General features: G+C 37.8%; 1 protein-coding gene across 2 annotated transcripts in view; it reads left to right on the top strand.

The window, feature by feature from the left end:
* FAM210A (family with sequence similarity 210 member A) overlaps positions 1–22,059 on the top strand; it is a 23,668-nt gene extending 1,609 nt beyond the window's left edge. For both annotated transcript variants that reach the window (XM_072411487.1, XM_072411488.1), the window contains exons 2-5: positions 2,338–2,454; positions 4,578–5,003; positions 10,773–10,884; positions 16,784–22,059. In XM_072411487.1, coding sequence (XP_072267588.1) covers positions 4,591–5,003; positions 10,773–10,884; positions 16,784–17,053 — 795 coding nt within the window. In that variant the 5' untranslated portion in view covers positions 2,338–2,454; positions 4,578–4,590 and the 3' untranslated portion in view covers positions 17,054–22,059. The remainder of the gene's footprint in view (positions 1–2,337; positions 2,455–4,577; positions 5,004–10,772; positions 10,885–16,783) is intronic.
* Positions 22,060–26,363: the final 4,304 nt, after the last annotated feature.

The following is a 26,363-nucleotide window of genomic DNA, read 5'->3' as shown; positions in this document are numbered from 1 at the left end:
CATAGGGAGATTTCCCCTCACCTTCTCGTGACATCCTCATAGGGAGATTTCCCCTCACCTTCTCGTGACATCCTCATAGGGAGATTTCCCCTCACACACTTGTGACATCCCCATCGGGAGATTTCCCCTCACACACTTGTGACGCCCTTATTGGGAGGATTCCCCTCACCCATTTCTGATGTCCCTATCGGGAGGTTTCCCTCGCCTTTTCCCTCCCCTTCTCGTGACATCACCATCGGGAGGTTTTCCTCACCTTCCCATGACGTTCCCATTCCTATTACTTTCTGTCTCTGACCATGGCTACCAGACACATGCAGAGGGTGAAGTGACCTATCAGTGACAAGGAAAGCAATGTACACTTGCCAGGGGATCTGTTGTTTTCATGCTCCCTCAAAAAGTTAAAAATCAAATAAACTAACAAATCAATAACTCCTGCCTTTGTTTTCTCAAGTTTTTGGATAGAGTTATAGTTTGTCATGATTTTATTTTCTCTTTGACCCCATTGTGGAGGTTACCTCTTTTCCTGTCCCTGTGATGTGAAGAAATGTATGCAGGTGTAGTAACCACTTAGACAGGACAAGATGCCAACAGCAATTATTATCAGGGAAGTTTTCCCATCCACCACTATCTACCAAATAAGAAATATTTTGGGTTTTGTAGCGGTTAGAAAAATTATCGATCAATTACTGTCCTGAATTGAAAGGAAGGAATGTGAAAATCACATATCATCATAGTTGGCAATAAAAAAAATGACAGAGGTTCTAATCCTAATACAACCGAGAATTTAGGTGTCTGGGTTTTAGCTTAATTTTATCTTTTCACTATGACAGGTTATGGCATTGAAAGAGTGGAAGAAAGCTTACAACTAAAAAGTTACTTTAAGCCAAAGCAAATTCTTACCCTATGCTTTTCAGGCTGTCCCACTGCCTGGGGGAACCGGAACCACAAAAAGTTATATTAAAAAAATTAATACCCTATGCACATAGAAAAAATCTGCACACCCGCCTACCTACTAACATGAATGAGAATTGTTTAATTCATATTGATTTACACCCAACACACCAGAGCAGGAGAAAATAGTTCTATGGCCAACATATATATTTCGGGTAGGTGCAGTCTATGGGCAATATTGGGTATCCTCATTTATTGCCATCTCACAAACACAGTTTTTAGTGTTAATATCAATAGTATTTATTTACTCAAGAGAATCATCTCCTGTATTCTACAAAAAATGTATTTTTGTGTGTGTGATTACAGTTAAATAATGTTACTGTATTTAAAAAAAAAAAATAGGTTTGATAAGAAGTTGAACATATATAGCTTTCAGAAAATGTGCAGTGTTCTGATATTAAAAGTAATTTTTAGGTCTATAAATACATATTTAAATGTATGTTCCCAAAATCAAAACATTTCTCCGCCAGTAAAAGGGTTAAAGAAGAAAAAGTAATAACTCAGGCAGTGAGTCAGAATGGGTTTGTCTGGTATGGAAAAACTTTGACCAGTGCTATTTATTCCCCCTGTACACACCCTTCCATTCAGTTAGCCAGCTTTCTAGTGCAGCATAAATAAAACCAGAGAATATAACATTCTTCTTTCTGTAGAAACTTTGTAAACCTCCAAAGCTTAGGCACCAGTCCCCTACGTCCTCTTGCCTATAGACAAGCCTACGCTCAGCCTCAGCCACCAGACAAGGAAAGGACAAGGGCCTAAAAAGAGTTCAGAAGGGTGAGGCTAGGTAACAAGACCAAGGTCGTGCAAGGGAATTTTATAATACAGGGGAGTAAGAAAGTTTTGGATTGGAAAGAAAAACATGAGATCATGCATGGAAGGCCAGTCAGCCAGGCAAATAATGAAAGACATAGAGAACATGGCCAGGGGAAAAAAAGCCAATAGTTGGTGCATGCTGTTTTATCCAGAGAGTGCCTCCTTAGGGTGCAGGATTGGGTGACCTGTCAAGTGAGGGATAGACCCTTTGTACAGTTCCTGCCTCTGCTGTCAGGTGGCGGCAAATCAACACTAAAAAGAATTTGATTGGAGGAATGTGTAAGTAAAGCCCAAATTTAGCTAAAACTTATTTTGTTTTATATAAAATATGGAAAGTTTAGAACATTGCCATGTGTGTCTTTATTAGGCAGACATCACTAACCCAGAATTGTACATTTAGCTGACTTAGGGGGCCAAGGGGCATCTACAGAGGTTGCAAATGCCCAAAGATGGGACTTAATCAGAGACCATGATTAGCCAGGGCATTTGACAGTTGTGTTGTACTTTTAAGAATTTTTTGATTTGACGTTATTTATAAAGTAATAACAATAACAAGTTTTCATTTTTTTACAGGCTTTGGTAGTAGAACTCCAGTCTGTTCCACTATGTTGGCCACAAGTATAGTCTCTTGGTGACAGTGCATTAAACGTGCTTATCTGCGTATTATTTTGGCTTGCCATTTCTGTTCAGGTAGAGTATTCAATCATTTATTTTCTGGTTTTAGATCATTCATTTATAGCACGTTATTCAAGCTGACATTTACCCGAGGGCCACACTGAGTCTCTAATGTTTAAAAACAGACGTTTGTTGAAAAATATTTTTCACATTAGATTTCTTTATTATTATTAATATTAATATTATTTTTAATATTATTATTATTAACCAGGATTTATATAGTGCCAACATAATATGCAGCTCTGTACAAATAAATAGGGGTTGTAAATGACAGACAGTGACACTGGAGGAGGAGAGGACCCTGTCCAGAAGAGCTTACAACCTAGAAGGTGGGGGGAAATATCACACAATATATCATTTTTTATATATTTGCAATTATTTTTACATGCAGTATTTAGTTTTACTGCATGCTTGTTTACTATTCATGTGCTGTACTATGTGTAATTTAATGTTAAAAGGCAGTTTTATTGCTGTCCACTGTACACATGACAGATTCACAGATAATAGTAGAAAAAATATTTTTACTTTTACATTTTTTCTTTTGTATTTATTGCATAAGAAATAAAATAATTTCAAGACATTACCAGAATACCTTGTTTGTCCTAGAAATTGCTATATATATTCATTTATTTACTGAAAGATAACTATACCTTTATAGTAAAGTACAGTTTTTAGTTGCCCCCTACCTGTAATTAAATGTAAGTATCATTTTCTATCTAAGATTTGCCATATGCTAGATATACTTGCTGTGACCCCAGGGGTATTAGGGTGTGAATGCTGAAGTAGGTAAATAAAAACTCAGCTTCTCCTACCTCTTTGAACACTTTGTCAGCCTTTGTTTTAAGCATAACCCCACCTTAAATTTACATATCAATATTGTAATGAGCCTAGAACACTTAATAAATCAGCAGTATAAATTTCTGACCTTTTGCTAAAATCAACTGAAAAACTAAAAAAAAAAACTAAGCTTCTCTCCATGAAGTCTTTTTTGTTCTTTTTAATTCTGCTGTACTTCTTGTTAAAGCTGCGTAAACACGTCAGATTTTTATCGCCCGATAATCGGCATCGGCCAGATATCGGGCGAAAATCTGCCGTGTGTACAGTCGGTGTCGTCCATCGTCTGAACGACCGTCCTGGCGGATCCACGGACGATGGACGACAACCGATCCTAATGAAAGGGAAGGGGGAGAGCGCGCAGCAGGATGCCGCTCCGTCGCTCTCCCCCTCCCCTCTCCATAGAGCATGAACGGTGCTGTATGTACAGCACCGTTCATGCATCGTGTAGTCCTTTGTCGTTCGAAAGGATCGTGAAAGATCCTTTCCAACGACAAAAATTGCACGTGTGTACGCGGCTTTAGAATTTGCAAATACGTGCAAGCCCATTTGCCTGAGGTTTAGTTTGAGGGTGACCTATATTCAGATTCAGATATTGTGTTTTGGAAATTGGTGTATTTTAGGGTTTATTAGAATGGGATATCAAATTCAAATATACTGCTTATAGCAAAGCCTTTGTTACATCAATTATACTTTCCCCATGACCCATTTTTAAGACATCCTGCACATGCTACCTTGCTATGCAACAGATTCTTATCTGTTAACCAAGACTTTCAACCCTACTCCCCTCATGTCCCTGAACTTTAGTATGTTGTCAGGTTTTTCCTGCACAAAATCTCAGATGCATCTGATCTGAAAGTGTGTAATGTCATAGAGTTTGACAGGCAACTGGTTAAGAAATCAGCTTTATGACTTTTAGGGTGAATATTATGTTTCAGTGAGGCAATTTGGAAGGTGCAAGATAATTCAGAAGATGGACATGCAGTAATTATAGTTGGATTGATAAGCACTATTTATTTGTTTCTGGATACTTATGTGATTTCCATTTTTTCCTTTTTTTGTGAGGGGTTACCATGAAGCCTACTTGCCCCGCTTGGAAAAGCAAGCCAGTAGACATGTTTTTTGTCCACATTATACACCCTGGTGTGTACCCAAAACAGAAATTGGGTTGTATTTTGGCTACCTGAGATTCCCAGCTAATACTGTCTTTTATTGGTCTTTTTTTCTATCTAAATATAAAAACAGGACTGAGCAACTATGCGTCTATGTCATTATGTTCTAATATTTATTTGTTTTACATATAGGCTTGTCACCAGCATGCTTCTACTAAGGACTTTACATCTGAGATGTAACACATCTAGTATCGTCTCCTTTTCCACATTGTCATTACGAACCTGTGCCCGTCAGAGGAGCTGCCTTATATTACCCAAATATGAAAGCCAGATATTAGTATCAAATGGACAAAAACATTGGCTTCATTCTTCCCCTGGGCAAGATCCTTCACGTCATAAGGAAAACATTAGCTCCTCCACTCCTAAGAATGAGGACCCACTCAGCAGCAAGGACCATCCAGATTCATTTGTGGAAGAGACAGATCCACTGCAAGACAAATCCATTGGCCTAGTCCAGAGATTTAAAAAAACTTTTAAACAATATGGAAAAGTTATGGTTACAGTTCATGTACTGACTTCCAGTGTCTGGCTTGGAACTTTCTACTATGCAGCTATACAGTAAGTAGCTATGGTAAGATTAGTGTGCGTTTCCTAAATGAAAATTCTTTTTTCAGCTGAAAGAAAGCTCCCAATTGCTTGTTAGAAGAAGATTAATGATCACTTCTCTTTGTGATAAACTGCACAACTTGTCATTTGCATACCATATATTAGTGTATGCTGTCATTTGTTCACAGCCCACCTCTACATCAATTGAAAGTAATAAAACAAAAAGAACACACAAAACAAAAGTACAAGAACATTGTGCATCCACCCTTACATTATATCACTCAAATTCACTACTTCCACCTATCCCTAGCACTGGTTTGCCCTGAATAAAGCTGTCCTACTGCTGGTCAGCTATAAACAACTCATACAACATTTTTGGGTGATTCTTCTAATTCTTGTCTACAACATCTTACTGTGCCTTGCGTCTCTACTTTGCATACTAGTTTGGGAGTCTCATTTGGGACGTCTATTTGACGTCCCATCAGAAGCATACAACATTGTCAGTAATCCAGCAGACAGGCACGTGGGGGCTATAAACACTACTGAGCCATGGTATAATGATAAAAGTTTATACTTTGATTTTCATTTTAATGTTTAAATCTATCCTCTGTGGGTTATTGCTTTTGTTTTCCATCCTGTTCTTACTTCACTTCATGGAATTTTAGTTTTTTTGCACACAGTGGAAACAAAATTTTCGTAAAATTAGACAGAAAAAATAGCAATACATCCCCATGCATATAGTATTATAAAATATAGACTCATAATGATGAGTATCAAATTACTAAGTTCTTGCTAATATTTGACACTACTCTGGACTGTGCCATCCAGCCACGTCTTCCAGCTTTGTATGTGAATTGAATTCATTGTACAAATTGGATTGATTGTGTGCTGATTTCTCCAATAGCAGTTAACCAGACCATCATAAACCTGATCTAAGGGTACTACATCTGGACATAATGGACCCACGGTTGTGGGTATAGCCTGGATGTGAGCTTCGGGCATTGGGTTCTACAGACCTTTCCAGACCTTATTTTGGTAACAAGTTAGCCTCCAAGTACTCCCTAGGACAAGAGGTGTTGGCATTATCTTATCTTTTATCCTGTCTACAAAGGAGTATAGGTCAATTGGATTGATCATCAACCGCTTCTTCATTTGCTTAGGTCAATAAATACCTTTAAATGCAGTGCAGAAAGTTAACAATATGCTCTGACCCACAGCATCAGGCATGCACATTTTTTCTACTTCTGCTTTAATTCCACATGAAACTCCAATTCTCATTCTATTCCTGCTACCTTGTTTACATTAGTTTGAAGCTTGTTGCTTCTACTAGTGCTGTCTACAGTCTTTGATCTTTTAAGGCCCCTAGGGTTTAACTCTTATGTATTTATAATTGGGCATTGGAAACACCCCAATAAGCTATTCACCTCCCAAACATTTACTAGCCCTTTGCCTGTTTGAAGAAGAATGGTAAAAATTGGTCTAGTCCCATAAATGTGTGACTACTATTCCAGTGGTTTATGCATCTATTTTTAGGACCCAACCAACAATTGCTTGAATCCCCCTTTAGATTTCTTTTCTCATTGATGTGTCCTGCCCTTCACCCTATTTTGCCTGTGACCTTGCTTTTGTTGAACCATTGTGGAATGGCTAAAATGCCTTAAAAGCAATCTCCCTGCTGCTTCAATGGATCTTTCACTTAGCATGTGGATCAAATCATTATAGTTTTAAGGTGCGTACACACTTCCAATTTTTATCGTTCCAATCGAATGACGAACGATCGATTGGGCAAAAAATCGTTCATAAAAAAGTAACCAACGACGCCGACGAACGAGGAAAGTCGCTGGAAACGAACGACCGGACCGACGGATCGGATTGGACGACGATCGTTGAACATCGTTCGTGTGTACGGTCGTTCGTTGATCGTCCATGTTCAGAGCTGATGAACGAACGTCCGTTCACTTCCTGTCGTGCACATCAGTTCCTCTATCGCTCAAACGATCGTATCTATTGTGTGTACAATATCTACGAACGATCGTGTCGTTAACTCTATGTGCAGGATCGGTGCTATACGATCGTTCATATATATCGTGCATGAACGTTCGTCGTTCGTTTTCCAACGATAATAATTGGAAGTGTGTACGTAGCTTTAGGCTTAAGCTCTGGTCAGCTTAAGCTTCCTAGCTTCTGTCCCGTGGGAATCTTATCTGTACACATGTGCTGGGCACTCTGATTAAAGTGGTGGACTGCGGAACCCGCCTCTAAGATGTGCCTGCTCTGCATGATCTTCAAGAGGCATTGGCTTGCCAGATCGACTCTTGATACTATTATCAAGGACACCACCGATGCAGGAGGACCCATTTCCATCATCGAAAAAAGCCAGAAAAAAAAAACACTGCAAAATAATCACCTTTTCTGAAATGGCCTCTATCACCTCACATGAGAACCTTCAGGCAAGGTTCTAAGTCCACCCATGAAGTTCAGAGTTATTAGTTTACCAAAGACTAGAAAGTCTTGATCAGCATTAGAAATATCTCCAGACAAAAAGTAACTGCTGTTTGAACCCATTAGAGGCATACCTCGACTTAAATTCACAAGGTTGTTTTCAAGTTGCCATTTCTTTGGCAGGATAAGTAATTGAACTGATGGTCCTCTTTTTTTTATCCTGCTTTGGGAAAGGGATGATTTTGATGTCAAGGGCTTGCTAAGGTAGTCTCTGCCTTTTACTCCCTGCAGGACATTGATAACATGTTCCCCTGTTTATCTCCATTGTCACCAAAAAGAGATTGCCCTCCATTGTCCTTATATGGTTGGGGTTTATATCTCTTGCCCTCTGCTTCTTCTTAAGCTGCGTACACACTTCCAATTTTTATCGTTGGAAATGAACGACGAACGATCGATTGGTCAAAAATTGTTCGTAAAAAAAGTAACCAACGACGCCGACGAACGAGAATAGTCGCTGGAAATGAACGACCGGACCGGCGGATCGGATTGGACGACGATCGTTTTCCATCTATCGAGTGTACGGTCGTTCATTGATCGTCCATGGTCTGAGCATGCGTGATGAACGAACGTCCGTTCACTTCCTGTCGTGCACATCACTTCCTGTATCGCTCAAACGATCGCATCTAGTGTGTGTACAATATCTGCGAACGATCGTGTCGTTATCTGCATGTACAGGATCGGTGCTATACGATCGTTCGCCGATATCGTGCAGGATCGTTCGTCGTTCGTTTACCAACGATAATTATTGGAAGTGTGTACGTAGCTTAAGAAAGCTGATTCTCTTTTTGAAATCCTAGATGGGACTCCAGATTTTTCCTCTAGGTTTATGATTGTGCTGCAGGACTGCTTTGCTACAATATTTGAGTCATGCTGGCCTGTAATATTTTTTTACTTTTCATTCTCTTACAGCCAGTACAATATTTCTATTGTGATAAATAGATGTGCAAATATTGTGCCACAAAAAAACAATATTTTCCTATTCTGCATGAGGTGTTTTCAAAATATTTACTCTCTTGCAGGATTTAAGCTCCTGTTACTGTGGGTTTTTATCCATTTGCCCCCAAAACTGCCTGTTGCCCTTTTTTCCTTGTTGCTCTCAAAGCAGACTGATCAGAAAAATTGTTAGATGTCATTCCTGACCTATCATAAACTAAGTTAACCCTAAAAGGGGGTTCTTAGTCTTCCAAATTTCATTTTAAAATAAGGCTTTGCGTTACCCTTGCAGCCAATTTGTTTTTATTTTTTTTAACATGCAGATTAGTCTGCGTCCTTAACCTCCTAGTAGTCACAAATAACTGACATATGACATTGCGTTTTATATTTATGCCCGTCAGAAGTTGTAGTTACATGGTATTGTTCCAACATCTGTTTCTGTTTTGGAAAACAATTTCCTGTGTGTAATATGCGTCAGCTGTAGACCTTGTGAACACATACCCAGCCTACAGCTGGAAAGCTGAGCACTTGACATCAGCACATATTATAGTACAAGTGTTTGTTTTAGTTACCCCTCAACCAGCTGGCATTATTGCCCTTTCTAGCAGCTACTGATCCCAAATGTCAATCTAAACTTAGCGTACTCCTTTGCATTATATGTTCCCAGTTATTAAAGTATTAAGTATATAACCCAGACATCAGAATGTGTGAATAAGGTTGGATGTCTCAATAATCACTTTTCAATGAACTTAAAAAAACCCTCCAGCAATCATCTAAAGTGTGCGTGCGTGCATGTGTAAATGGGAATACTGCTGTATGTTTTTCATTGGTTTTATTCTGTGTTTTCTTATCTAGTTATTCTATTACAACAATGTGATCACTGTATATTGGCATATGATTAATTTTATGTAAATATTTCAGCCAAAAACATACCCCTGGAATTTCTAACCAACATACAAAAATATTAATATATTTTTTTTAATTCTCAATTCCTGACTGATTTGTCCAGACTCAATTTCATGTGTTTTAGTCTGCCGAACATTATGGTTACTAGTATTTTATATACTTACATCAAATCCATGTCTTCCACTCCATTTGTATCACATTTATACAAACTTTATTTTACTTATTTCATTTATTTTACACATTTGTTTATAAGAACTACCATTGTACAATTTGTAATGAAAGAGAGGAGAGATATTAGGAATGGATGACTTCGGTCTCTGAGAGTATTTCAGTAGCTGTTTTATGTTCAAGCTTCGGGGTGGAGGAAATACCTTGACATCCAGTCAACGTACGACACCTAGAGAATGAACTGTCATTTCAAAAAAATGCCTATTTAAATTACAGACACTGCTGTTTAGATTGTGTATCTGAACTGTATTTGGACATTCAAACCATAATGTTGTTTTCCCTCCACCTAAATTTCAGATAGAAGGATTAAATAGCGATATTTGGTAATCTAATAAGAATGACAGGCATGCTGATTACGAATGTTTTACCTACATGTTTGTTACTTTATGATTTTTGATTGTAGATCAATTTACCTTTCAAAGTAAACTTTTTAGTTTCATGAAAACTACGGGACAGATATATGTTTATTAACTACAAGGAAAACCTCATGGGTTGGGCTATCCTAGTGCTTCTTCCTTTCATTATCAGTCTCAGTTCTTTAATAGGAAATATTTCATGTCTGTAATCCATTAAAACATGCAAAGCTCTATGCAGTTATCTCCCTTGAGGGTGCAAAAAACATTTTAATGCAGTAGATGTAGATGTGCTCTGACAGGTTTTTCACTTGTTTAGTATTGTATACTAGATGTTACTAAAGCCTCCAGCAGAGGGCGCACAATGACTTCTAATACTTTAATGAATATCCTGAGTTATATTCCTATATATAGAATAATTCATTTTGCTTGAATAGTGGGAGAGTGGGGTTATGTTAGTGTAACACATATTCATGAAAAAGGCTCTCATTATATTGTCACCCCCTTAACACAAGAAGTTAAAGATATACAGTGTAACCAAAATTTACATATAAAACTGGATTAAACAAATCTAATGTGATGTGTAATATATTGGTTAATTATAATCTAAAGTGTGCTTTCCTGTGATGGGTACCTTATAAGAAAAGAGAGGTCCAAGCTGCCAAGCTTAGTCTACTTGGAGTGCACATTATGCATAAAATTAAGTAAGTGCCCAACACCTAAAAATTATCTAATATAAATAAAAAGTTGCATTTGATTATTCGTTTTCAAAATATACATCTACATATATCTCTATATCTTTGAAAAGCAATTTTATTGTATAATGTCTTTGATCTGTATATTTATCTTCATCCAACAGAGGTATTAACGTGGTCCCATTCCTAGAGTATATTGGCCTGCCTGAAAGCATAGTGAGTATACTGAAGAACTCTGAGAGTGGCAATGTACTCACAGCCTATGCCTTGTACAAGGTAAATTTTAAACTTTATTATTCTATTTGTAGAATGCAATAAATGTATTTTACCTCTTTATTTTATGTTACATTTTTTAGTGCTCTAATTTTTTTATATTAGATTATATAAATACTGCCAAGGTATATGATATTGAAATAAAAAGTAATAAGAGGCTTAAGAAGTAGCATTCAAAGTACTTTATAGAGTGCAGACCACCTCCAATCACTGCATGGCTTGTTTATGCGACCTGTATTCATTCCCCTCTACAATCAAAGTCTGGATTAATGATAACTTGCCATCAATTATCTCAGTATGCCCTTCAGTCATTTTGTGCTGTGGCCAGTACATGCTAAATCCCCTTTTTGTACTGATATATTTCGATAACAAAGCCACATTATTGCCTGCTCATTACAGCACTGGCAAGTTTGACAGCCCTGTGCTAGAGGAGTCATGGTGATGAGAGCTGGGGCTAGCGGGGGAGTAGTAAGTGATCTTTCTTCATTGTCTCTTTAGCTTGCAAATATTTGGCACTGACACATGCCACATTTAGTGAAAGTTCCTTCTGATTGCATCATCTTCTATTAGGCATTCTCTAGTAGGAAAGACTATTAGGTTAATACAGTAGCTGCTTTATTATCTGAACATAGCTTGTGTCTTGTTTTATGTGCTTTGAGGTTATTCAGTAAGGGACAGAGCAAAGTGCAGTAACCCAGAGTATCCAATCAAAATGACTTTCACTGATCAGACTACGTCAAGTTGAAATCGGGTTTCAGCATTTTGCATGAGATGAATGTCATCCGATGCTGCCAAAGTTGACTGGGTCAGAAAAGTATCTTCTAGTCACACTAAGATGTCTGCAGACACCTCTTATGCTGAACAATCTCATTAGAAAAAAACAATGGTATGAAATGGATTTTCCCGGCAGGGGCTCTTGTTTCCCTGAAATAGGGCCTGCAGAAGGGACGTCTGCTAAGAGCAAAAATGCGCACATTTCACAAGAACGATTGTGCTTGTTTATGGAAAAGACTTTTGCAGTCAAATCTTTTGACTTCCATCTCGCCTTCGTTTTGTGTTTAACGCTTGCATAAGCGGCTTCATCTGTTAATGGAGTGCAGCAATTTGCTTTATGTATTTTTAGAAAGGAATAAAAATGCAAACCAGTTATGGGATAGCACTGAAAAGATTACAAAGTCTCACATTCCTAGCTGGGTACTGCATGTAGATTCTAGTATGTCAAATGTTAGTTCCTAGCACAGGTGACAAAAATAATCTAAAGCTGAACTCTTGTCAGAATCTTAAAAAAAAGTAACCTCATACCATCTCCTGTGTACTGTACTCCCCCTTGGTCCTTTTTGTCTGGTAATGTCTGTATTATAGGCAGGGAGTGCATCACTGAGGGGAAGGTAGGCATGGATGTCCCAAATGCTCTCACACTAAGCACAGTTACAGGTTATCTCTAGTGCCATACCTACTTCTCATACTTTGCAAAAAATCTATACATTGTAGTGTGCAAGGAACCTCTTATCTCTTCCAAATAATGAAATTGGAAAACCCTGTCTCTTATGTTAACACTGAACCGAGTAAACCTAAAATTTGCTGCATACCTGCTTGTCGTCCAATGTTTTTCACTAGCATTTCTTACCAGTTTTTCTCTGCCACTGCTGATGGCACAATAAATCACAAACCTCACCACTATGAATTATGTCTGTAAACGCAGGTAAATATCCTGCTGTACAATGATTCCCTCAAAATCAATTCCAGGTTTACTGGATCACCTAGTTTCACTGATTAAAGTGTATCTTCTCCAGACTTGAAGAGCTTTAATAAATCAGGGCCAAAGTGTCTTCCTGACCAAATTACTGGATGAAAAAAAGGGAAAAAAATAAACACCATGCAACTGTTGCAAGCTGAGCTTTGAAATTCTAATCACAGACTGTAAGTCTGTGAACTTCCCCAGCTTTACCACTGTCTGTACAATTGAAATGTACGGCTATTGCCCCCCTAGTCTATACAAGTCAGTGTACAGTCAGTACACCCCACACTGGTACACTGGACATTAACTTGATAACTTACCATCAGCAGCAGAATTGCGTCAAAGGAATGTGCATTTACTGTATATCAGTGCGCTGTTTTACCCATTTGTACAGGATACCGGCTGATTTTATTTAGAAGTTAGTGCTGTGCATGAGTGGGGACCCCTGTTGCCTTATCATATTTTCTATTTGAAATGTGACCAGAATTTGTCCAGCCTCAAATTAATATAGCTGCTTGCTTTCAACACCTTTAAAACAGTCTACAAATAAGTGCCTGCCACAGTTAATAATTCTGTTCAGCAGTGCTGGACACATTTGTGTAAAATTCAGCAGCTGGTTGGTCTGTTTTTATAGTTTTTCAGAACCAGATGACATGGTCGTCCACTGACTGCAATAAAAAAAGGCACCAGTCGAAATCATCCAGAATTAAACAGTTTTATAGCTAAGTAGAGCAATTTTAGCCTGTGGTCCCTGATTGCTAGGCAGATAGTAAAAAAATACATTCATAGTTTAAACAGAGAAGCATAGCTATATATTTTACTTTCAGTTTATGGTACAAATGTAATGGCTAATATTAGGAGGAATGTTTCCTTTCACAGTGTGTGTGCTTTACCTTCTGTTCATATCATATACAACTGTTATTTTCTAACAATAAATTTGAAGGTGTGATTATAGTCTAAAATGCTCAACCCATCTGAAATGGAGCTGATTTTGAGGTAGCTTAAAGCTAACTTAACCACAGGTTTGAGCATGTTTCCCTCATGTCTAGACAGTTAAGCAGGCTTTTCAGCTTGATCAAAGCTGCTTACCTTTCCAGTACTTAAGTTCAGAACATCCGCTGTTTGTGTACTGTGTGAAAGTAAAAAGTGTTGAAACTGATTAGCTTTTAATTAAAGAGGTATGTATGTGCGTAGGTATATTTACACACACATTGATACACTGGGTGTCCCAAAAATCACATTAGACTTTTAATGAGTTTTTAAAAATGACACAAGAAACAGTTTATTCGTATTTTCAGCATCAACAAAGGAGTCGTTGCAGTTTTACTTGCTAAATCTTTTGCAGCATCTCTTCCCTGACCTCGCTTTAGGCTATGTGGCAATCACCTTGCTTTCGATATAGCCTCACAAAAAAAAAAAAAAAAGTCACAAGGTGTAAGGTCAGGGGAGCACAAAGCCCATTCGAGGAGACCCCTTCAACCAATCCAGCAGTCATGAAACTTGATGTTCAGGAAATCTCTGACTGACCTGGATCAATGGGGAAGGGCTCCGTCTTGATGAAAAAAGACGTTAGCAAGGTCACTCCTTGCCTGAAGTTGTGGCACAGCAAACTCCTGCAGCATCTTCAGGTAATTTTCCCCTGTAATGGTGGTCATATTACCAGATCGAGCTTTTGTTGAAGCCGAATTCCAGTGCAGCGCTCCAGATGGACTTTCCCTGGCTTTGCACGAATGCCTGACCCAGGAGCTCAGTGTTTGCATCAGCGGTTGTAGTAGCAGGCTTTCCGCTGCATGGTTTGTAAAGAATAGATCCTGTTTCGAAAAACTTGCCATGGATAGCGTAAATTGTGTTAAGTGTTGGAGCAGTGTGATAGCCATAAAGTTTCTCAAACTCTAGCTGAGCTGCAGTTGGGGACTGAAAAACTTTTTGAAAAAAGGCAATTTGCAACGCTGCTCCAACGTCAATTGGCAAGCCATAGTTGAGGGAATGATAGGCGTACAAAAACTGCAAAGCCTGAGTTGTCGTATGCTGATGGCCCCAAGTCTCTCCAAATGACACCTAGAACAAAATAGAAAAAAAGAAGTGTGTAGTGACTCTTGGGACACCCTGTGTGTGTGTGTGTGTGTGTGTGTATGTGTGTGTGTATATATATATATATATATATATATATATATATATTTATTTACATACACACACACATACACACATTTTGTTGCAGGTATAAATTATATTGTGAGTAAAATTGCTACCCTGCACTTTCAGTAATCAAGCACTGGACAGTGGGGACTTAATGATAGAATGATGATTGAAAAATGAGTATAATAAAGGCCTGAGGATTAGAAAATTGGGACAAAGTACAGGGGGCAGTAGGAAGCTGACAGATTTACCAGGTGCTATTGGATTGTTTTGGTAACAACATTTGAGAACACTAAATGTGTAATGTTACCCTGCCTGTTTTTAACAATTTAAAAAGAGCTCCTTCTTAGCCAGCTTGAAAAAAAAAACACCTTTTACCTGTTTGCCACTATCCATGAATTTACCATACACGTATTCAGTCCATTTCCAGATCCCTTCATAAGGAAGCTTCTTTAGGTCTATGGCCCTGATGACCAAACTGCAGTTTATGTGTTTGGCTTGTGGCTCTTGGGCCTCTAGCAGTCAGAGGGAAACATTGATAATACAAAGCTGGCATGGAATTGCAGTCTTCTATTTTCTGACCATTCCCTCTACTTAGTCAGCTGTCTCTGACACATAGCTAAAATGTTTACAACCAGTGGTCTATCAGTAATGTGAAACATATCGGAGGGCAAACAGCACCTGCAATAGGATTGGGGGAAGCAGTAATGACTTCAGGGATACATAAACTACTCCCAACTTTTTGTCAGCTTTTAATAAAGCTAATGTATTGTTTCATTCCCTGCACACACCAATTACTGTGACAACAGCAGTTTGAAGCTCTCTGCTTGTGCTGAGTTAGACCTAATTTATTTAATTTTAGTTTATATTTTGTTCACTGTTTAGATAGAAGATAAATATCATAGTTACATAGTTAGGTTGAAAAAAAGCCATAAGTCCATCAAGTTTAACCTCCAGGGAAATACATATCCCAGATAAAAACCCTATAGACATAGCTGATCCAACAATGAACCCAGTTTAGAAACTTTGCTCAAAATAAAAGGTCTGAAGAGAACAAGGAACCTTACTTTTTATGGACAGTTGATTTTGTCCATATTTTAAATATCGTTTCAAAATGAAAGCAGAGCCAGATTCTGATTACTTGGTAGATCTCCCTTATTGTGCCCTTAAGGGCACGGTAGGTATGGTATATGTACATTATGTCAGCGTGCAGAAATTTTACATTTCCCCCAGGCAGTCTTCTCAAAAATCTACAATACAGTATGTACCCCTTACCCCCAATTGGAATTATTTGATTAATGATTCATATAAAGACCATGTATGGGTGGATTTCAATTGGTTTCAGGGCATTGATTCAAAGATGGTACTTTAACATCTTAAACTGCAATAAAAGAAAGACAAACAAATGTCAGATGATTTCTTATTAAGTTCTTATTAAGTTAACTTTTCTAAGAAGTTGGCTTAAAAGGGCACAAATGTTTCCTGTAGTTTGTTTTCACACCTCACAACCACAAATGGAGATCTTTATGTGCTGCATAAGCCTGCCTTGTTTTTAAAGCAGCAGTGTAATTTGGCTGAATTTTTTTTTCTTTTTTTTTTTTTTATAGTGTTTAGTGAATTGGTGATTCTTCTTGTTGTCCACCTTCTCCACACCTTTGTATAGCTTATCCTTCTGAAAGTCCTCTAGTTATTACTGATCTACGTTTGCCACAGTCTACTACAATAAAGTCCTATTCCTGTGTTATAATCTGGCATATATATCAGAACTTTCTATTTCTTTTTCATTGCCTTTAACTGGGCATTAAGCTGAGGGCACTTACAGAGGATTAAGCAGAGATGTGGGGAATTATGTTTGCACTGTTCTGATGGCCCAGTTTTCATAAGGGAAGATGCAGTCTGAGGCAATGACTTGATGGAACATGTTTTCTCTGCCACATTGTATATCCAGATATAAATGAATGCAGATCAGTATTATAGTAGGATTTATTTTAGTACATTTAAACCATAAATATTGTTTTTCTTGTCCAGATTGCAACACCAGTCCGTTACACTGTAACAATAGGAGGAACTTCCATTAGCGTTAAATACCTCCGGAAATATGGCTACCTATCCACCCCTCCATTGGTAAAAGACTACATACAGGACAGAATGGAGGAGACTAAAGAACGAATCACAGAAAAAATGGAAGAAACCAGGGATATGATCTCTGAAAAGATGGAAGAAACAAAAGATCGAATTTCTGAGAAGTTACAGGAAACCAAAGACACATTATCGTTTAGAAAGAAAAAAGAAGAGTAACAGGAAAAAAAGTCATACGACACATTCACAACTATTACCGCAACTCTTCAGAAAGTATTCTTTTTCATCAAGCCAAGAAAAGTGTTGTGCAATGATGTCAGCTCATCAAGATACGTTTTGTCTGCACTTAACATATAACTGAACACTGTTAATCGTTTCATTGGTTTTTATAAAATGACAGCATGCGTTGGTAAATGTTAGCTGTTAATTGTAATAACATAAATGTTTGAATTTATTCTAATCTAAAATATATGATAGACAAACATCTGACTTTTTTTTCAATTCCCATTACATTGGGCTGGTAATACGTCCAAGTGTGAAGTGTACGCTCCAATTATAGGTATGATTCTATCAAAACCCTCCTAACCAAAAATGATTTATCAAAGCAACACTTTTATTCAGTGCAATGTTTCACAAAATCAATTTGTTCCTAAGGACAATTCATGAATCATATCATTTACTGAGACTTTTTTGATTTGTTGGAAATATTTATCTAAACAATTGTTATTGTTACGTGGCTGGATACAATCACCACCTTTCTAATTAAAAAATTCTGCTGCCTGTCAGTGTTGTGCTGGGAGAGTTCTGTAACTCCAAGCACTGTTCAATAAGAAACCATTAGTTAGGTCCATAAATATTTAGACAGAGACAATTTTTTCTAATTTTGGTTCTGTATATTACCACAATTCATTTTAAATGAAACAACTCAGATGCAGTTGAACTGCAGGCTTTCAGCTTTAATTCAGTGGGTTGAACAAAAAGCCCATGAAATAGCCTTTGGGTCAATTGTCCAATTAATTTTGAGCCCCTGAAATGAAGTGATTGTGTAAAAAAAAGGCTTTAGTTCCTCACATTTTTATGCAATCTTTTTGTTCAACCCACTGAATTAAAGCTGAAAGTTTGCAGTTCAACTGCATCTGAGTTGTTTCATTTAAAATTAATTGTGGTAATGTACAGAACCAAATTTAGAAAAAAAGTTGTCTCTGTCCAAATATTTATGGACCTAACTAATTGTTTCTTATTGATGAACACTGCAATTTGCAGTTTAAAAAGCATATATAGGATATTACTTAAAATTGTAAACGTGAGATTACAGTTACCCTGCTACCACAAGGTTATTTGTACAAAAACAAAAAAGTATGAATATATTTACCTCTTTAGTAGGCAGTGAATTGCAAGTAATTATCTGTCAGATGAGTCAAAAACATGCTTCCCCCACTGGCCATTGTGGTTTCTCCTTCTGCCTCTCATACATCCTGCAGCAAAAAAAGAGCTAACATTAGTAACTGTGGCCAGCAAGGGAGCAGGTATTCTGTGTTCAGCTGGAGAGTAGTGGCAGCTTTAGTACATTGGCAATCAGAAAAGTATGTTCACATCGCAACTGTTTCTCTCCCAATACCAGGTCAGTGGGAATACAATTGCATATTGAAGTAGGCTGATGTATCCGGAAGGAGGTAAATTGCAACTATCAGTCCCACTTGAAAATTGTCGGTAACACACAGTTTTATTGCAGAAATAGGGCAAGTGTTGTCTTTTCTGCAAAAACTGTGCTTACCTGTGTGTTCCCCATCCAGCTGTCAAATTTGGCTAGTGGTTTGTTGCCATCTCAGACGTGCAGGAGTTTTTCCAGTCCCAGCACCTGTAAGGGATACCCGGTAATCCCAGCTTTTCTTTACAGGTGCTGGGACTGGATAATCTGCTGCATGCCTGAGTTGGAGTTAAGTCATCCTGGCCAAGCCAATCCAGATGGCCAAAGATCCAAATGTGGAAGAGAAGATGGAAGCGTCCGTGACAGAACAGAGACAGGTGAGTATCAACTGGGTTTATTTATGCTTTAAAAGCTGCCACCACTCATCTCTCCAGCCACTACAATATATTTACACTGTTGATAGAAAAATAGCATTAAATTATAAACCTGTATATAGATCACTATTTACCTTTCACTACCATAAAATGAGAAAATCATTGTCTAGAATGGTTTAAAACAAATTGTATTTTACATCTGGGATAGACACTGAATGTAAATTCAGGTATGGGTATTTACTATGTTCTATTTTTGTTTTGTATAGAACAAGAAGTGCCATGTCAGCCATAAATAACCTGATGTCTTTAACATCCATGGCGTTATTGGCTCGGGGTGAATTTTCCATACCAAAAGCGCTAATCCCAAGCCACACTCGGGGTGGAATTGCTAGGGAATTTCAAACCCCTACCTTGTTCCAGCAACGTCCTCCAGCGATACCAGCCGGGCATCTGTGTAAACTGGCAGAGCCCGGCCGGCATCTGCGTTCCCTGGTGTGTCAGCGTGGGGGGATGCGAGGCCAGGGGACGCAGATGCCAGCCGAGCATCTGCTTGTGAGTCTTAGGCTGGAGGGTGTGACCGTTAGGCAGGTAGGGGGGACCGGGTGGGAAATTTAAAATAATGAGGATTTTTATATGTACCACTTATAATCTTAAAATTCCTCATTAATCATACGGTTAAGCAATGTAATCAATTCTGTTTGGGGTGAACTCTTAAGCGTTGCAAACAATTTAATTGTCCAAAATAATCATTATTGCGCACACATAGTTCAGCTTTTCAACAGTTGTTTCTTTTCTATTAAATATTACTATGCCTTAATCATTTGCACACTTAATCATAATGCATATGAACACACGTAGATTTCCTACGCCAGCTGTTATTCAAAATTGAATCCATGTATGGTTAGTCTAAGCTTTTTGGCTTCAGCTTCTTACTTAATTTGTAATCTGTCCAAGGCTGTTGTATTTGGATTAGTAATGGGAGTCATTTTATTTCCTTGTCCTGATCAATACATAAAAAGATCTGTGTGTATTCTCCAGCATTGTACACTAGAGCATTGATGCTGCCAGCCAAACAGCAAACTAGGCATTCTTTCTATAGTGAAGGACCTTATGTTAGGCACTTTCTTACACTGTGTTTCCAGCTTTATATCATCCCTCTTTCTATTGTTTCTTATAATACATTGTGCTGTTGCACTGTAATTTATGTTGGCTTATATTCAGAATTTAAATATGGTACTTAAAGATGTTATACAATTTTTTTTAAAAAAAGAATGGTACCAAGAATAATTTTCCTCTTTTTAGAAGTTACAGTTTTATTATATGTTATTAAATTTCAAAGTTTGTATTTGTAAACAGAATACAAAAATACAGGTGGCAAATAGAACTTGACCCACAAAACTTTCCTCAGATATTTTATATTTGGGTAATTAGGGCCTTTTGCATGGTGTGCTTTATTCACATCTATTAGCAAAACGAGCACACAAATACACACATTTTAGGTAAACTCATATATAGGTACAGTTGTGATTACTAAGAGCCATGTAGGTGTCCTTTGCAGATGCCATTGGAGTTTTATTTCCAAAATTGATTTCATATTTCAATATTTGTATGTTCATGGTAAATAAAGGTATGTGATAGATCCTTTCTGTATTTAGTGAACTATAACCTGATTATGTCATACCTAAAGATAAAGTGATGCAATTCATATGTTTTGTGGCATGGTCATGGTGTACAAGGACTCTGATGGTCACAAAACAGAATAGAATGAGACTAATGTACAACATAAACATGTCTATGTTTTGAAGACTTTCTTTTGTTTCATGCTTCTCTCCCTAATCCTTTCTAGAAAATTGATTGCTGCATGCACACAATATACTGCAAACCATACATGGACAATTTTTGTCCATTTTAACCATGTATTTTTTTTTTCTGGTTTATTTAGTGAATGCAAAAGCAATGTATAGTGTTAATGTAAACAAATCTATAATTGCATCCTGAAATGCATTTTATTAACCCCTTTTAAACCCATTAAGATAATGTCAGAACAGGTAAGAAATTGATGGTCTCCAAAAAGCTGATTCTCTTTTCTGGCAATTAAAGGACATAGGTAGGTCATCATGTAAGTAAACAAAAAAAAAAATTATAGGTAGTCCAGGCAATAATTTCTACTACCTCACATCTGAGTTGTTATACTGGTGTCCTAGAAAGATAGAAACATTTTTCTTCTGTGTAAAATACTAAACTTGCACCTTTTACTTCAATCTATAGGCTTCTCTATATTTTTGTTACAGTGAATCTCTCATGAAAGCATTTCTACACTGCTGCCCATGCTAGTCATATGGACCTTTGATTTTCAGTCCATTTCCAGGTCTCGCCTTGCACCTTAAGACTTCTTGATACAAGGTCGCAACATGTCTGATATAAACACAAGAGAGGGGGCAGGGAATAATGCCTCCTGCTTCCACTCGGGGTTACAGAGCTGTATTCACTGTGCTTATTAATGGAGTACCCTGGCTTCTTTGTCCACCATATTTAGATGGCTTAAGCAGACCATCATCTCGTGTGGTTCCAAGAAATAGTTGCAAAATGTTTTGTCAAGCCATTCTTTACCCCATCTGGACTATCTCTGTTTTCTAAATTTACAAGGCTGCCGACTGGTTTTCTGTTCACACATTCTGTAAGATCTACCTTGTAGACATTGGATTAGTAATGGGATTGAGGCCTCTGGTGTTTACTTTTGCTTAGGGTTGTGCATGTCTCTTGTTTTCAGCATGTAAGGATTTATTTGCTGTGTTATCCATCTCTACTTTTGGTCACTGAGAAGTGTATATTTGTCCAACTCCCTCAATTCTATGAAAATTATTTTACAAAATAATTATTGTAATTATTGTACAAAACTAGAATTTACTTCTACATCTGGTTCATCTTCCATGAAAAAAACACAGCATATTTATGAATCCGCACAGATTTTTTACAAACAAACAATTGCATAACACTGCAATGTTGTGTCACAGGGACAGAATGTCCATGGTATCTAGCCCTTGTTTACAGAGCCCTCCAGTTCCAGACGGTTTAGAGTGATTTACTGTTTTAGTATGACTTAGTTAAAATCTGAGTGTTAATACTGCATTTGTTTTTTATGGTATTAATGGACAATTAGCTTCATCTGCCTTATTAAAAAATATAAAAAAAAATCTTTCAAATGGATTGGCGTGCTTTCTTTGCAGAATAGTTTGTTAAATATTGATTTACGGGCAGCACGGTGGCTCAGGGATTAGCATGGGGTTAGAGGTTAGCTTGTAGCGCTAGGTCCCAGGTTCGATTTCCAGCCAGGACATTATCTGCATGGAGTTTGCAGGTTCTCCCTATATCTGCCTGGGTTTCCTCCGGGTACTCCGGTTTCCTCCCACATTCCAAAAACATGCAGTGAGGTTAATTGGCTTCTCCCTAAAAAAAAAAAAGAAATTGACCTAAGATTAATGCATTAATGACATATGACTATGGTAAGGACATTAGATTGTGAGCCCCTTTGAGGGACAGTTAGTGACACGACTATGGACTTTGTACAGCGCTGTGTAATATGATGGCACTATATATATACTTTGTAATAATAATAAAATTATGAAGGTAATGTTTGGCACCAAATAAAAAATAATTCTTAAACTGTTGGGAAAACACTGTCTAGATGCAAATATGTGGCTTTACTCTGGGCACTCCAGTTTCCTCCCACATCCGAAAAACATGCCGTTAGATTATCTGGCTTCCCGTCAAAATTAGCCTCAGATTGTGGTAATGACATATGACTATGGTAAATCTAATACAGACGATTTCTAACATGCTGCAGCTACTGCATCAACAAACTCTATAAGTTCATAGTCCCAAAAATATATATAATTTTTGTGACCATGTCTGTACGCATTTTGTTCTTGAGCTGCAGCCTATTAAATCCACATGTGAAAACATTGATTAGGTGACCTATTTTCAAGATATTGTTATATATCCTATGCTTTATCCTATCTTTGCCTGAACTATACTCCTTTGCTTATGATGTAGGAATAGGGATTATGAAATGCGTTATGTGTATAGTGTTAGACTATTGAAATTGAGATGATGTTCTGCATCCTTAGAGTGACAGGCAGAAATCCTGTACATTTCCACAAGGTTGCCAAACATTTTTCTAACAAATGTATTTATTGGAAGAAATGTAACTTTAGACCGTACTGTTGCATCAAGGCTTACAGACAAATGTTCCCACATGTGGGTGCCTTTTTGCTTGAAGCCTATTCTCTCATTCCCCTTCAGGAAATCAGACCTCACACATAGAATGACTCGATTTGCAGAGCATGCACTGAATAATTCTGGCACTTTATTTTCCAGTGAATAGTGTTTAATGGCTCATAAAGATTACTTTAATGAACTGCTTAGACTGGCACCTGACTTTCTCCAGTACATGGTATACAAATGCTGAATCTGAAAGGTGAATAAGCTGGGTATATAACATTAATATCATAATGTAGCTAGGAAGAAAAGTATACAACATAGTGTGGTAAATCAGAAGAAATATACAGTATATACCATGCAATATAAGGAATTATAAGGAAAATGTATTAGCTGCATTATATAAACGATAAATAAACTCTTCTAACCTGCCACAAGCTTTGTAGATGTGTTCACCAAGCCTTGTGTCTCGGACACCCCTGGCAGACAACATAGCCAACCTCGGTGACCTCACTTTTGTCCACTTTAGTTAAAGTGGAAGTAAACGAAAAGCAAACTCACCTTTACTTCTGTAGATCCATCAATCTTTCTGGAGGTTTCCTGGATCATGTCCCACGCTGTCCAGTCATCTGCCTTCGACCTGGCGCCGCCACCTTTTTTCTTGTCTTCTGCCTACGTCACCAAATCTCACACTGCGCAGGCAAGAGACTGGGTGATGTAGCCTGCTGTAAATGGGGAAAAAGACTGCTGATCTCACTGTGCATGCCTGAGATTGGCATTTTTTCCTACCCATTGAAGAAAAAACAAGAGAGATCAGGCATGTTCAGGTAAAGTAACCAGGAGCTTTCTGGGATACATGACGTGGGTATCCCAGAAGGCTCTGCACTCACATCCCCACAGCGATAAAGCATAATATTAACCCGTTAACCCTGTTATTTCAGGTATAACAAGTTAGAAGCTGACATTTTAGGAGAGTGACAGTTGACTGAACGAGCACTGTAAACACCGCCATTCTGGGCTATAGAATGGGGAGGAGGAAGAACAAGTAAACAGCACCTCACTGTTCTTTTCTCCATTGACTTGTACAGTGGTTGATCTCTATAAGTCATACATGGATCTGGCAGGACGGATCCATGAACAATATCGGCAACCACTTTACACATGTCAGATTCTTGCTTGAGACAACCTGACCATTATTATCAGGTGGAAATCATTTTGTGTGTACATGCTATTTATAGATCTATTGTGCTTCATTTAGCTCCACCTGAACTTTACATTCTTCTGTTAAAATGTTCAACAAATTCTATCAGCATGCACTGTTGTGCTGCACCCTTGTACTTCATTTCTCACCTAGACAAGAGTTATATTACCCTTGTCCCCACCCCGCCTACTCACCTCTGTGTGTACAGGTAGACCATCAAGAAAATGTGTTTTATTTAACTTAAACAAAAGAACTTTGGGATGCTTCTTGTGTTTTGGATAACCAGATGGATGGTCTTTTTTCACAAAAGCTTAAAAGAACCACAGTGTATAATAAAGGTAGCCATGTGCTTTGTAATGCAAATGTATTGCCTACAGTTACAGTAAACTAGTAAGCAGTTCAAACTTCATGGCACCGCAATGTGCCCCACATGTTTCCATGCATTAAAGTAACAAAGAAATGTGAATTTGGCCTTTCAAAGTCCTACATAACTAATCAGCTTCATAGAAACAGTGGTATATAACTTTTTTAGTATTAATGTGTTAAAGCCTTCTCCCCATGTATATTTGTAATATTGTAAAATTGTACATTGGATGGCCATATTTGTGCATTTGTAGGTTTTATTTTCTGCTACCACCAGAGCTCCCGCCCCTGCTCCATAATATAAATGATAAAACATCCAGAAAATGGATAAAAAGCAAAAATCAAAAAAGTAAAAATCAAAAAACCAAATATGTGCTTTTTGATAATGCTTTATACTTTCCCTTTAAGTGATGCAAGCAGATGAATACATGGTCAGCAGTGTCCTATTCCACAGCATTATATAAGCTTGTTTGGTTTGGAGATTTTTGTTTTGACAGACAGTATATAATCCAGTAATTACCATCAGTAGTATCATTGACATCAAAAAGACAATAGAATAATTGATGTGGTTGATACCAGATCAAGTTGTTTGATGTTCTCAAGCATTTCAATTACAAAATAAAACAGTATACAATGCACATGTAAACTGGGTCCTTTAAGCAGGGGTACATGTTACTCCAAATATTATTCACAAAAAGCCTGAACGTGAAGCAATGCATACATTGAGACAGAGCAGGGGTGCAAATACCAACTGTCATTACACAGTGACATCATTCATGGCTGCACATTCTTGGACCTCCACACTGGTATCCCCCCTGAGGGATGAATTGTCTCTAGCTTTCATAGATTGAAGACAGTGAATAATACCCTTCTGCATGTTTCCATCCCACATCCCACTTCACTCCCAATAGAGTGGCTCATTCAGATGAAGAAGGAATTTATCTGAACAGTTGCATTTGAACCTGGGGTTGACTAGTTCAAGACATGTATCAGAATAGGTTGGACCCGAGCCAGAGATTAGACGTGCTGGAATGGATAGGACCTACTGGGCATGAACTTAATCATTTTCTCCAGCTATAGATAGCATGACGCTTCTATAGGCTGATCGCAGTACATTTGCTGGCCTTTTCAAAAACCTACCTTTTGTTATTTTGATTAATTTGCTGGCTCTTTTGTTTTCCTCATTCAACAACTCACCACTTTCCAATAAACCAGAGGCAATTATTGGGGCAGTGAAGCTGCTGATAGCTGCAATACTGGAATGGAAATTGTTTGAACTGCTCAGCAAGTATAAAATGTATCCCAGAGAGCTGTACATTTGCATGATTATGACAGCATTGAAGTGATCCTTGTATGGATGCAATAATTGCTTGTTTGGGTTTGTAGCTCTTCCATCTGCATGTTAAACAGGTTAACACTCAGTATTAAATCACCATTATACAGAAAATACCTTTAGGATAGGTATAGGTTAGCAACCATTACTATGTGTGCATTTCTTCCATCATTGTAAAAGAAAGTGGATTAAAAGCTTAACTATAACCTAAGGTATTCATATGCTTACAGCTACCATTTAATTACTGGTAACAACATGCTCCTGTTGCAGATGTGGATGTGCAGAATGGCCGTGAGATAAGGCCTAGGGAGACACGGCTTAGGGGTGGCTGCCGCCTTCTTCATGGTGAAATATTATTAATAATGGTTTTCTTACAATAATATAAATGTGCA

The sequence above is a fragment of the Pyxicephalus adspersus genome, chromosome 5, assembly GCF_032062135.1.
Source record: "Pyxicephalus adspersus chromosome 5, UCB_Pads_2.0, whole genome shotgun sequence".
Classification (NCBI taxonomy): domain Eukaryota; kingdom Metazoa; phylum Chordata; class Amphibia; order Anura; family Pyxicephalidae; genus Pyxicephalus; species Pyxicephalus adspersus.
Note: the sequence above shows the minus strand (reverse complement) of the source record. Positions and strands in the feature narration are given on the sequence as shown.